The sequence below is a fragment of the Sinocyclocheilus rhinocerous genome, unplaced genomic scaffold (assembly GCF_001515625.1).
Source record: "Sinocyclocheilus rhinocerous isolate Xijiao unplaced genomic scaffold, SAMN03320098_v1.1 scaffold218, whole genome shotgun sequence".
Classification (NCBI taxonomy): domain Eukaryota; kingdom Metazoa; phylum Chordata; class Actinopteri; order Cypriniformes; family Cyprinidae; genus Sinocyclocheilus; species Sinocyclocheilus rhinocerous.
In genome coordinates this window covers 1,479,194-1,492,740 of record NW_015664181.1, presented here as the reverse complement: position 1 = coordinate 1,492,740, position 13,547 = coordinate 1,479,194, and the positions used below count along the sequence as shown (strand labels likewise).

The window sequence follows — 13,547 nt, the reverse complement described above, 5'->3', positions numbered from 1 at the left end:
CAAAATCACTTTCCAGAACATTTTCGTTTACCGTTCCTGGCTGGTGGAATGATCTTCCAACCCCTATCCGGAATGCTGATTCCCTGACATTTTTCAAGCGACAGCTGAAAACTCACCTCTTTCGTCACTATCTGACTTCATCCTAAAAAAAAATTATAATAAATCTTTTTCTCTTTTCTTTCATCTTTCTCTGTCTAGTTTGTACTTATTTGAACAATGCTTGAAACTTGGTATGACGAGCACTTCCTGTGTCTCTTTGCCTCTTTAAGATGAATCGCTTGATGTATTCCCCAATTGTAAGTCGCTTTGGATAAAAGCGGTTGCTAAATGAATAAATCGAAATGTAAATGTAAGGCTGTTTTAATTTCTTAACTAGTCTAGATATGCAGGCTAGTTAGTTCTGTATATCATTACACACCAAATTTTGAAGAAAAGTAAATGTCAAAAAATACGTTTTTTTATTTGATCAATTATCCCAAAACAAAGCAAAGAGGGACATGGATCTGAAACCTATTGAGTCATTATGTACTTAAATTGGGATTAAGATAAAGCCACTTTGTTTTAAAATTGCAGGGAAGTTTCTGTTAGTTCCTTAAAACCGTTAATCGGTGTGACAATGAGGTTTAGTTGATTCTGAGTTGATAAGATAAAGTGTTCTAGGCTGTGCTATTGAAGCTAAAGTTATGCTACTTTGACTACATGCTAGATCAGGAAAACATTTAGCGAATGATCCATATCTGCAACATCTAAATAACTGCTTACATGGCAATTATGACATCAGTTCTTGAAAGACATAAAGTCAGTTGTGTGACAGTATGACATATATAGTTTATCAGTTGAATAGATGAAAGTGAAATGTAAGCCATGTGGCGAGTCATTTTGCACTCCTTTTATGTTATTCTAAAGATAAAACCTGTAAATTAAAGGGGATGGTTGTTCTGTTGGTAATATTAGCACTGAGTTAAATGACAAAGTATATGAGATGATCAAGAAAGAGTAATGTTTGTTTCATGGCCACTGAGGTCCAAAGGCATTGAGTGCCATAGATGTGTTGAAGTCAACATGAAACGGTGTTCAAATCCCATTGTACTTTCATAATGTAGTGTATTTTAGAATGAAATAAGATATTCAGTGAGAATAGGATGATGAATGAGACAGGTTTTAATTGGATTGTGAAAAGCTATTTGTTTATGGCAGGCAGTTGGAAGGGAGAGGTTGGGAAAGTGGATTACTTTTTTGATAAGATTGCGAAGACAACATGCAACTGATGAATCATGCTCAATAATGTGCATTTAATAGGGTCAATTTTGATTTCATATTGCATTCATTTAGGTAATGTTTCCCAGCGGTCCTTAAGTTAAAAGAAGTCATGACGTACCAAACCTGTATTTCTTCTGCAGAAGAAATGTTAAATATATTCTTGACATATCTTTTGTTTCAATGAAAGTCAATATGGTAAAATACTGTTTTGGAACCCTTTATTGTATGAACAAAAACAATTAAAACAATATCTTTTGTGTTCTGTAGAAGAAAGCCAAACAGTTAAAAAAAACATGAGGGTAAGTATATGATGACTTCATTTTTATTTTTGGCTGAACTATCCCTTTAAAAGCTGGAATACACTACATGACTTTTAAAATCTGAAGAGATTTTTAAACATTAGGCATCATACACTTGCCGACTTTGTAAATGGCAAAAAACTGCCTGATATAAACTGTGATTTTTTTGTGTGAAATCGGTCAAGTCCAACTGCCCAAAATCTGTGGACTGACTCTAACTTTTTTGTCAACTTTGCGTTGACTTGTCCAGACTGCAGATCAGACAAAAATCTGTTCAAAGGTTGTGTAGTGTATTCCAAACGCAAGTAAACCGCTGCCATTATTCCCAGGGCTTAACTTTTCGGGGTTTGTTGCAAAAACACACACATGCATTGATCTCAAACTGTCCTCAAAATACTTTCCCAGCTCCACACATGCATCCAGGACGGTCCTCTTCCACACAGCCCAGAGGGTGTATCCCGGCCTCAAACAGATCTCACACCTGTACTTGTCTACCACTCCGCGCGTATCAGCGTAGCGTGTGGATTTCACTGGCTATGTGGCATTTTTGTGCTGAGCCCTGGAGCGTGACCTTCAGTGACTGCTACCTCTCGAAAAGCATTTTTTCCAAAAACAGCCGTCAGTCATTTATGTCTCAAAATCTTAATTCTGAAGATTCTGAAGGTGCATTGCTGACATATCTACTTGTCAGTTGTGCATGTAAAATGCGGTCATAAATCATGTTTTAGCCCTTTAGTAATACAAGTTCACCATTTCCGGGTCCAGGTTTTATAAGACATAATGATTGCATTTTAATACTTAAAAGTATGTTTTGGGAGGATGCTGATCTCTTTGGCATGAACTATTGTAATGAATAAATGCGTTTGTGACCTTTATGGTCAATATTCTTTAAAGAGGCTGTTTCAGCTTTAAAATCTGCTTTCATGTTTTAATGACGAGGAAGGCAGTGAAACGTCCCAGCGCAAACATGGCTCCTGTCTCTTGTCACCTTCCTGTGAGGGAGCATATGGCCAGAGACACTTTAGTGTGATGAAAGCAAACACAACCGTGTCAGTCCACATCAGACCAACAGGTTAAAGCCCAAGCGCTGATAAAAACACGTTCACACAAAGCAGAAAATGGCTAGATTGACATGCGGTGACAGATGTGTATCTTACAGACTTGTTGAAAAAGTTTCATTTGGTGTTTTTTTTTAAACAAATACACTCTTAAAAATAAAGGTTCCAAAAAAGGGGTTTTCACAGTGATGCCAAGGAAAAACCATTTTTGGTTCCCCAAAGAATCTTTCATTGAAAACATTCTAAAAAGAACCATTTTTCTTGTTACACAGAACATTTTAATAATCTAAAGAACTTTGGTGGAATGGAAAGGTTCCATGGATTATAAAAGTTATTGATGGAACTTTATCTCTTTACGATCAGACCTGAGGTGATTCCCTGTGTTTTGGAGGGCTTTGGTTTAAAGACGGTCTTTTGGAATGCTCTGGAATCTGCCAGGACGTTTTCCTGCTTCCTACTGAACAGCCTCAGGACACAAGCTAAACATGCACTGATGTGTGTTTAACCCTCCTACAGATGTTGCAACTTTTGATCTTAACATTCACAACATTAAATGTGTGAAATTTAATGGCTGACAATAAAGATTAAAAAAATAAATAAACATTTGTTATTGAAACAAAGAGCTATATGATTGAACAGAGACTTAAACATGAAACTAACTGGGAGCGCTTTCTTTTTCCAGATCTTGTCTTTTTCGTAATGGTCTCGCTTTGGTTGCTTTAGCACCTCTCTGTCTACAGCTTCAGAACGGTTCAGGAGCCAGTTGTCTAGATGACAGCACATTTACATGTTTAAAGACTGAATGGGGACTTCACAATGCAGATTGTCAGGAGACAAACCTCACTTTCATTCTCTCCAAAGCATCCATGACCCAACAGGTTTAGGCACAAAAGATGAAAGGAGACTTAAGTAAAACCCCGTTCTGACACTTGATGCAAAATCATCAGTGCTTCAGCCAGGACTTGCTTGGTGTTCTGAGGAAAAATGTACTTTATTCCTCTCATGGAAAAGCTGGATTTTTAGCATCATTGCAGTCTTCAGTGTTACATGATCCTTCAGAAATCATTCTAATATGCTGATTTGCTGCTCAAGAAGCATTTCTTATTATTATCAATGTTGAAAACAGTTGAGCTGCTTCATATTTTTGTGGAAACTGATTAATTTTTTCCAGATGAATAGAAAGTTCAAAATAACAGCATTTATATGAAATCAAAATCTTTTACATTGTCACTTTTGATAAATGTTTGCTGAATAAAAGCATCAATTTCTTTATTATATATACTTATTTCTTTTTATAGCACCATTTATCAAATACAAAAATGTGTTTTTAGACATTTCATTAAACATTACATGAATCATGCAACTTTGCTTCTCTTCAAGAGCCAACTAGGGCAGTAAGTCAAATATTTACCCACAGTGCCTCTGGCATCAAGTGTTTTTGAATTCTAGCATGAATTTGACTTTCAAATATTCATTCGGATAATTGTAAATTATGTAATGAGAAATGACAGATCCTCATAACAACTTCGAGGCGTATGGTAGAAAATGAAGAAATACATTAAACCAAATGAACCGTTTTTACCAGTCACACTAAAATATATGGTTTATGCTTCATAATTCGGTTCACTATAAAACAAGGCATATGCATATATGTTCATTTATGGGATTCATATGGGGCAAGTTTGTGCTCAGTGTTTCAGTTTGGTAACTCCTACAGTGTTTTATTGACCCGCTGCAATCAGGCCCTTTAGACTTTCAAAAAAGGTCAACCCTGCCACCCCCTCACCTTGACCCCAATTCCATCACTCAAACATTCCTGCTTTTCTTTAAAGGTTTTATTCTTGTGCAACTCTGTGTGTGCCAACAATTTCACCTGTCAAGAAACCACACCTTGAAATCTTTAAGTTGATGTTGTTCTGATGTGATTTTCTGCATGCTGCCAGTAAAAAGATCCAAACACAACATGTCATCTTGCTCATTCTTTATTACTTTATAAAACAAAGTGCAGTTGAAGATAAACAGAACTTTTTTTTTCTTCAAAAACCTGCAAATGAACCAAGAAGAAAAAGCCTAAATAATTTATAATACATAATTAACAGGTGGTATTTACATAAAAAAAAATCTATACAGTTGCCATTATGAAGGCAATAAAATAGCCAGGCTTCTTCCTAGTAGAGGTAGATAAACATAGAAATGGGAGGGAACATACAATAACTGACAAAGTAAAGACACGTGGAGTCAAAAAATAGTGCGATTCAAATATGAATATGCTCCATAACTCCAGACCTCAACAATACGAGCTATGCATGAACATGAATCCAATATAGTTTATCTTTCCAGTCTGAACATCAACAAATGCAAACTTTAGTCTATAAAAACGGAATCATCTCAAATTACATTCAACCCCTTATTTTTAACATCCTTTGGATCCAGCCCAAAATATAACAAGTGTATGCCAAGAACAAAAAGTTAGAATGTGTTAGGATCATCTAGGGTGTTTCTTTTAAGGCTAACTATACGTTTAACTGATTATTCATCCAACATACAGTATACAAAACCGTTTCATGTTAATATTTAAGAACTAAATGACTTTAGCACATTGGCTATATGATTGAACAGAGACTTAAACATGAAACTAACTGGGAGCGCTTTCTTTTTCCAGATCTTGTCTTTTTCGTAATGGTCTCGCTTTGGTTGCTTTAGCACCTCTCTGTCTACAGCTTCAGAACGGTTCAGGAGCCAGTTGTCTAGATGACAGCACATTTACATGTTTAAAGACTGAATGGGGACTTCACAATGCAGATTGTCAGGAGACAAACCTCACTTTCATTCTCTCCAAAGCATCCATGACCCAACAGGTTTAGGCACAAAAGATGAAAGGAGACTTAAGTAAAACCCCGTTCTGACACTTGATGCAAAATCATCAGTGCTTCAGCCAGGACTTGCTTGGTGTTCTGAGGAAAAATGTACTTTATTCCTCTCATGGAAAAGCTGGATTTTTAGCATCATTGCAGTCTTCAGTGTTACATGATCCTTCAGAAATCATTCTAATATGCTGATTTGCTGCTCAAGAAGCATTTCTTATTATTATCAATGTTGAAAACAGTTGAGCTGCTTCATATTTTTGTGGAAACTGATTAATTTTTTCCAGATGAATAGAAAGTTCAAAATAACAGCATTTATATGAAATCAAAATCTTTTACATTGTCACTTTTGATAAATGTTTGCTGAATAAAAGCATCAATTTCTTTATTATATATACTTATTTCTTTTTATAGCACCATTTATCAAATACAAAAATGTGTTTTTAGACATTTCATTAAACATTACATGAATCATGCAACTTTGCTTCTCTTCAAGAGCCAACTAGGGCAGTAAGTCAAATATTTACCCACAGTGCCTCTGGCATCAAGTGTTTTTGAATTCTAGCATGAATTTGACTTTCAAATATTCATTCGGATAATTGTAAATTATGTAATGAGAAATGACAGATCCTCATAACAACTTCGAGGCGTATGGTAGAAAATGAAGAAATACATTAAACCAAATGAACCGTTTTTACCAGTCACACTAAAATATATGGTTTATGCTTCATAATTCGGTTCACTATAAAACAAGGCATATGCATATATGTTCATTTATGGGATTCATATGGGGCAAGTTTGTGCTCAGTGTTTCAGTTTGGTAACTCCTACAGTGTTTTATTGACCCGCTGCAATCAGGCCCTTTAGACTTTCAAAAAAGGTCAACCCTGCCACCCCCTCACCTTGACCCCAATTCCATCACTCAAACATTCCTGCTTTTCTTTAAAGGTTTTATTCTTGTGCAACTCTGTGTGTGCCAACAATTTCACCTGTCAAGAAACCACACCTTGAAATCTTTAAGTTGATGTTGTTCTGATGTGATTTTCTGCATGCTGCCAGTAAAAAGATCCAAACACAACATGTCATCTTGCTCATTCTTTATTACTTTATAAAACAAAGTGCAGTTGAAGATAAACAGAACTTTTTTTTTCTTCAAAAACCTGCAAATGAACCAAGAAGAAAAAGCCTAAATAATTTATAATACATAATTAACAGGTGGTATTTACATAAAAAAAAATCTATACAGTTGCCATTATGAAGGCAATAAAATAGCCAGGCTTCTTCCTAGTAGAGGTAGATAAACATAGAAATGGGAGGGAACATACAATAACTGACAAAGTAAAGACACGTGGAGTCAAAAAATAGTGCGATTCAAATATGAATATGCTCCATAACTCCAGACCTCAACAATACGAGCTATGCATGAACATGAATCCAATATAGTTTATCTTTCCAGTCTGAACATCAACAAATGCAAACTTTAGTCTATAAAAACGGAATCATCTCAAATTACATTCAACCCCTTATTTTTAACATCCTTTGGATCCAGCCCAAAATATAACAAGTATATGCCAAGAACAAAAAGGTAGAATGTGTGAGGATCATCTAGGGTGTTTCTTTTAAGGCTAACTATACGTTTAACTGATTATTCATCCAACATACAGTATACAAAACCGTTTCATGTTAATATTTAAGAACTAAATGACTTTAGCACATTGTAAAGTCACAACATTGAGAACGTTTCTTGCATTGACCATGCGTGTTTCCAAAAGAAACTTAATGGTGGGTGGTGGGGGGATCCAGAATCTCCTCAGAGACGTCAAAGTCTTTACAGTCAGTCACAAGTGTCACAGTCCTCAAACCAGCAGGGTCCCAGACCATTATCTAGTGACCAAACTGGCATTGTTTAGTCCCAGACCCTCACAACCTCTTGAGCTGCTCCAGTCTGGCTTTCAGCTGTTCTTGTCGTTCTCGAAGTTTCTCTCTCTTCTGCTTTAGTCTCTGGTTCTCCATTTCCAGATTTCTGATGCTTTCTTTAGCCCGCTTTAAAATCACCACCTTGGACGCCTTGTCGTTATTGGACAGTTCAGGGACGTTGTCCCGTAGCCTAAGGAAGCAGTTCTTTAACTCGTTGCGCCTTTGTCTCTCCATCACATTGTGAGTCCTCCGTCTCTCTTCCTCATCCTCAGTGTCCGCCCCCTGTCGCGCTGCCAGACTGCGAGAGCGTCCCGTATTCTGAGCGCTTCGGTGGGAGTCTCCGGACCCTCGGGAGCGTTTGAGAGGGGGCGTGGAACAGGGGGAGGGCGGGGGCGGAGGAGAGGCGGGCCGTGGGGCGGCGTAGTTGTGCTGTTGTTGGATTTCTAAGTGACAGCGCTTCAGAGCACGCTGCTGCTCACGCCGACTGTCCTCCAACTGCTGCTGGTGTTGCGAACGCGTCAGCGTGTTCGACCGCTGGACAGTCACAACGTCAATCTCCTCCTCTGTTGAGCACAAACATAATGGCACAACAGTTAATACAGAGTTAGAGCAAACTTAAAATCCAGTTTTAAGACACTAACTTCCATCATAGCAAAATAAACTTGGTAAATGAATCAAAAGACTCACCAGAATCGCTTGTAGATGATTCTCCTCCAGTGGACAGTGAGCCATAATCAGACGTGGACTCGATCTGCTCCTGGCTGTCCAGCGGTAAGTCCTCGCTCTCCAGAGCCTGACAGGCGAGCGCCACATTGTGGCAATCCAGAGTAGAGCCGGCGATTTCGGCAAAAATCTCAGTGTCAATATCGGAGAGCAAGGGGCTTGTGGAGAGCACCGCGGAGAGTTTATCCTCGATCGGTTTGTCGCTTTGCCACAGGTAGTCCTCCGAGAGCGGATCCGAATCCGCTGCTGAAGCGCTGCCGGTAAAGTTCCAGTCCAGTTGGAGAAAGTCGCTGTCGTCTATTAAAAGTTCAGATACTAACTCCAGCTGATCCACCGTGGATAAACTCTTTGAGAGCCCGGTTTTCATCGGAGGGGACTGAGGTGGCGTGGGGATGGACTGCAAGTCCTTCATGAGACTCAGGCAAAACTCATCGTCAAACAGCAGCGGCTCGGAGTCGCAGAACCAATCGTGCGATGGAGAACAAACCTGCAACATCTTCGCGAAACCTGTCAGAGAAACGCACGAGAAATGAATCCTTTGAAATGAGAGAAAGCGTGCATCCACAAGTAAGCGTCCACCCGGCTTTTAGCTATCAAGTAAACGCGGGTTGTTTCTAAGCGGCCTGCGAAGTGTTGTTCTCATGCACTGCCGATTGTAAAGTTTCCCGGCTCGCGCGCGCTCATTTTTATTAATGTTTACAATGGTGACTCCGCCCAGATAGGCGGGGCTAGTCTGCCGGTGCCAGTGATGTCACTGAACAGCTGGAAAGGTCCCGCACTGGGGTTTGTTCCACTCCAAAATTTTCACGTAAAAAAAAAAAAATTTTAAATCATACATTTGATTTCTCAACGCTAATAACCAAAAAACGAGGTAAAACATGTTTGTCAAAGGATTTGCAATTCATGTAAAACTATTTTGTCATTGATATTACTTGCGTGCATATCTTCAAATGCTTCTTTTCTATATTCATGTGGCATCAATTAAAGTGTTTTTACTAAAAACAAGTTTCCGAGTATTGCTATGATAAAAAACTGGCTTAAAAGTATTTTAAAGAACAATGTTCATATCTGCAAGAATGATCAAACTCTTAAAATAGTACTATTTAAAGAGAACGAAGCTGATACTTATATATATATATATATATATATATACACACACTGTACAAAATACAGGTAAATTGATGTGTGAGTGAAAGAACAGATTTTGAATGAAAATAATTGTGCATTTTATAATTGCGCATTAAATAGCGGAGCAAGAGTAATACAAGTTATCCATAAAGCTTTAAGGAGAAACTTTCCAACACTTCTTTACGAGTAATGCGCTGCAAAAGTAAGCGAGTGGTTCACGCTGTAACATCATATGGAGGAAAAGCCGGTAGACAGACCACGCGCACGAAAGCACACAAAAAAAGTCACGTCTTACCTTTTTTCCAAACACTATGGCGAATAAAATCGATGGAAACCGTCGGTCAATCTAAAACAACTGTATATAAAATTATTTTTAAAAACGGTGAAAAACCGCAGATCCTCCTTGCTGCATGTCGGAGCCCACGCGGACAGAAGCTGGCAGTGGGTGTGGTGACGGATAAAGCCCATTTAATTTTAAAGGGCGATGTACTGCCGTAATTCCTCCGCGTCAGAAAACTCGCGCCAAAACCTATTCGACAAATGTTGAATGAAAACTCTCATAGTGACTATGCCTAATTATAGTCTGTAGCTTTATATGCAATAAAATCCTTCACGGAAAAGCTACTGAATAGCCGCGGAGGAATGAAGGGAATATAGGCCGGACCTAGTGTCCCGGCGGAGCGCTCTTGCACTCAATGAACCGTACAATTCCAAGAAAGAGAAGGGTGGTTGTAATTCACACACGTGTGCTAGTGTTCACAAATGCCGGGTTTGCAATAGCGATAGTAGTGTCTATAAAAAAAGAGAAAGAATGCTGCGATCACGTTGTGCTGTGGTCTGTTTTGGCGGCTAATATATGTATACAAGGACATAACGTTAGTGTTCTCAAACAGACACTCCTTATAGCAGATCTCGCGCGACTTAAGGGATAGGAATATGAATTTTAGAGTGACTAAAAGGCTTTTTTTTTCTCTCGAAAATATTTGTCCTTTAGATTCTTATCAACATGATAAAAACCAAATAAAACATCCTTGTACAACAAAGAAAAATTGTCTAAGAGAGAAGAACGTATAAATAAACAAATTTTTTTTTTCCAAAAAATGGTTACATGGGTACATTCCCAAAAGAGATGAGAGATAGGCTCATCTACCATTCCACAAAAGGAACAAAGAGGATCTTTCTCCGGAAGCATTTTTTTAATATAAACATTCACAGGGTAAGCTCGATGTAGCAATTTAAAGGATACCTCTTTAACCTTGTTCGTAATTAAATATGTATTGGGTAACGACCACACACTCTTCCAAGGAATATCATAAAGATAATTACTCCAGTGAAATACAATAGAAGGAACAGTAGTTAAAACATTCTGAAAAAGATATCGAATCTTTCTATTCCTGAAAGAAGGGCTGAGCGCAAAGCTAATTTTCCCTATCACTGTTTCACAGGGATTAGTCAGGAAAATAAAGGAGGGTACAGAATCAACAGAGTTTTTTAAAAGTGCAATAGCTCCTGGGAATGGCGTCCATAACTATGGCAAAATCACGTGGGGTGACAGGAATACAATATTTTCTTAAGAACTCAGAATAAGAAAGTAAATAACCATTACTATTTAAAAGTTGAGAAGTGACTAAAAGGCATATGAGGAAGATATAGGCGCTGGTTACGTAACAAAAGAATCGCATCCGGCTCAACACGTGCAGAGGTTACCCCTCCTTCTTAGGTGGCGGGAATGATTTATGAGTCTTCCGCGAATTCAACATATGGGCGGAATCCTGCATTCCCTACAACCACTGACCTCAGAATGCAACAAAGGGAAAATAGAATTCTCATACTTGTTCACTGTAGAGTGTGATATGCTCTACGTCTTCTTAAACTGTTTAAACAGCGCTTAATATCCATTATTGGTATGCATGCGGTTTTCATGATCTCATATTAAAGATACAAAATGAGTTTCGCACTTTTAAAATCTCATTCAAGTGCAACTTGATTTTCAGGGCTTTCCAACACACTAATGATCTTTAAAACAGTATTTAATGAAAATGATCATATAAATTATGTATATATAGCCTACCTAAAAAAAATATATATATATATAGGTTAAAAATTGAGAAGCAACAATTCTGATTGACTTTGAATTCAATGATAATTCAGGATGCATAACACATTAGGTAAATGAGCAAAGAAGTAAATACTGATAAGCAGTGGTGACTCAAATGTACAGAGCTGCATGTATTTTGAATGTCCTATAAATGTTGCCACCTAGAGGCCATTGAATGAGGCTAGTGTACCAAGACCTAGTGAACTCCAGAGAGATGTACAGCATTACTACATCGCTCAGTTCACTTCCCTTCTCAGCAGCCGGCCCCGTATAATCTAACCTTTCTATATTAGAACCAGGCCTTTAGTGTGTCGTTCACACTTTGATCTAGAGTGCTTTTAATATTTGTATATATTCCACTTATGAAATGAGATGAAATGAATATTGCACAATAGACAAAGACAGGAGAGAGCAGTGCTCAGTAGTAATGTCAATGCACATTACACTCAACATAGCTATATCAGGGGTGTATATACAGGTGCATCTCAATAAATTAGAATGTCGTGGAAAAGTCCAGTGCAGGAAGAGAAAGAAGATAACAAGACACCACCTAACACTGTTCTCTGCAGGCAATCAAGCATTGCAACACAAGCGGTGGCCTAATTTTTTGCTTAGAGGCGCGTGGTGTGTGTGGTGGGGAAGGGGGAGGTTTGCCTGTAAATCGGTGATAGTCACAGTTTTGAACTGTGAAAATGCTGCTCCTCAGGGGTCCTAGTGAACATCACCCACTGATGCTCTGGCATATCTGGAGTCACAGACTGTAACTGATACCTCACTGGAAAAGGCCAATTCACCAGAAGCAGATAGAATCCTCTTCCTGTGAGACTGTTACTGAGTTACCTTCATCCTTCTTTAGCTGGTTAACTTCCTCTTTTGCATATAAGAAAGTGTGGGAAGCATTTGAACAGGCCCACAGAAGTGCAAACAACTTACAGAAAACGTAGGAAATAAGAGTATAAGTCAATCATTTCACCATCTGGGTCAGAAAGCAGGGTATGCACACATTTGACTTTCTTTGCTGTTTTTCAGTGTATTGATGCATGAAGAAAAATGGGCATAAATATTAGCATAAAAATGTATACAAGTATGCACTTTATGTTTCAATACATCAACATTAATTAATGCATTAGGCATGATTAACTAACAGGTAACAATAAGCAAGCAATAATTATTTTTTTTAGACATTTATTAATCTTGGTTTATATTTCTTTGCTGTTTTTCATTAATGCACGGAGAATTTGTTTCAAAAATAGTATATAAATATACACTTTACTATACGTTTAAATACGGCATCACTAACTAATAACTAACAATAAGCTAAATTTTACACAGAATTTATTTTTAATCATTTACAGTAGTTGTCTTGGTTTGTATTTATATATTTATATTTATGCATTTGACAAAAGAATGTATCCAAAGTCACTTACTTTGCATTTAAGGTATACATTTTATCGGTTCAAGTTTTCCCTGGTTAATGTTAATTTACAAAAATACTAAAGTGAACATGTTTTCGTATATGTAAAGAACATGAACCAAGATTACTAAATGCTGTAAAAGTATTCTTCATTCATAGTTGATGACGAGTAGACACACCCCTTATTGCTGATTGGCTACAAGTTTGTTTTGCTATTCGGCCCGAATCAGTTTTCTAAAGTGTTTTTGAAAAATCACATACCCTGCCTTTAATATACTACTATGCATTCTATAAAAACAATATTTAATACTTTGAAGGTTACAGATTGATTTCATCTCAGATGTTATTAGTGCTAGCCGTACGATTTAAACCTAACGATGTTTAGAAAAATGATACAACAGGTTGAGTAAAACTGAAAGTGTTCATCATTGATAAGGTTCAAAGAAGAGGCCACTCTTACTGTTACTCTCTCTGTCCTGAGTACACATGACAGGTTTCACTTCTGCTTTTGATGCTCTGTCAATGTGACCGCATACCACCAACAGTTAAAGACTTTACGGGGCCCCTCAAGAGGGGAGGAATCAGCCAGTACAACAGCTATAAACGTTACTTTTGCAATACATACTATTTGGACATATTTGAATTGACATTTTCCTTCCTCTAGGACACTTTGTACTTGGATGTTATGCAATGTGAACAGGTATATGTCAAACAACAAATCAGTGTGATGTTGCTGTTGTAAAGCAACAGTGTTGCTTTTAAATGAAAAAAAAAAAATGTTAGTTC

General features: G+C 37.7%; 1 protein-coding gene and 1 long non-coding RNA gene across 3 annotated transcripts in view; one reads left to right on the top strand and one right to left on the bottom strand.

The window, feature by feature from the left end:
* The window catches only part of LOC107729763 (uncharacterized), an 11,058-nt gene extending 7,735 nt beyond the window's left edge, over window positions 1–3,323 (top strand). Inside the window, exon 3 of the long non-coding RNA XR_001638617.1 lies at window positions 3,300–3,323. This is a non-coding gene — a long non-coding RNA (uncharacterized LOC107729763). The remainder of the gene's footprint in view (window positions 1–3,299) is intronic.
* Window positions 3,324–6,632: 3,309 nt separating this feature from the next.
* Window positions 6,633–9,951, bottom strand: LOC107729760 (transcriptional regulator Myc-2-like). 2 transcript variants are annotated; one of them, XM_016540440.1, is made up of 3 exons: window positions 9,545–9,951; window positions 8,086–8,628; window positions 6,633–7,961 (listed from the first exon to the last, which is right to left on the bottom strand). In XM_016540440.1, the coding sequence occupies exons 2-3, from the start codon at window positions 8,615–8,617 to the stop codon at window positions 7,402–7,404; spliced, it is 1,092 nt and encodes a 363-aa protein (XP_016395926.1). In that variant the 5' UTR covers window positions 8,618–8,628; window positions 9,545–9,951; the 3' UTR covers window positions 6,633–7,401. The 2 variants fall into 2 exon arrangements, with proteins under 2 accessions (XP_016395926.1, XP_016395925.1); XM_016540439.1 differs by lacking the exon at window positions 9,545–9,951 and having other exon boundaries at window positions 8,086–8,829.
* Window positions 9,952–13,547: the final 3,596 nt, after the last annotated feature.

Excerpts from the sequence above, each read along its gene's own strand:
- LOC107729760 (XM_016540440.1), bottom strand. The coding sequence starts at position 8,617 with ATGTTGCAGGTTTGTTCTCCATCGCACGATTGGTTCTGCGACTCCGAG. Across the intron at positions 7,962-8,085 it reads ATCATCTACAAGCGATTCTG|AGGAGGAGATTGACGTTGTG; the intron begins GTGAGTCTTTTG and ends TGTGCTCAACAG.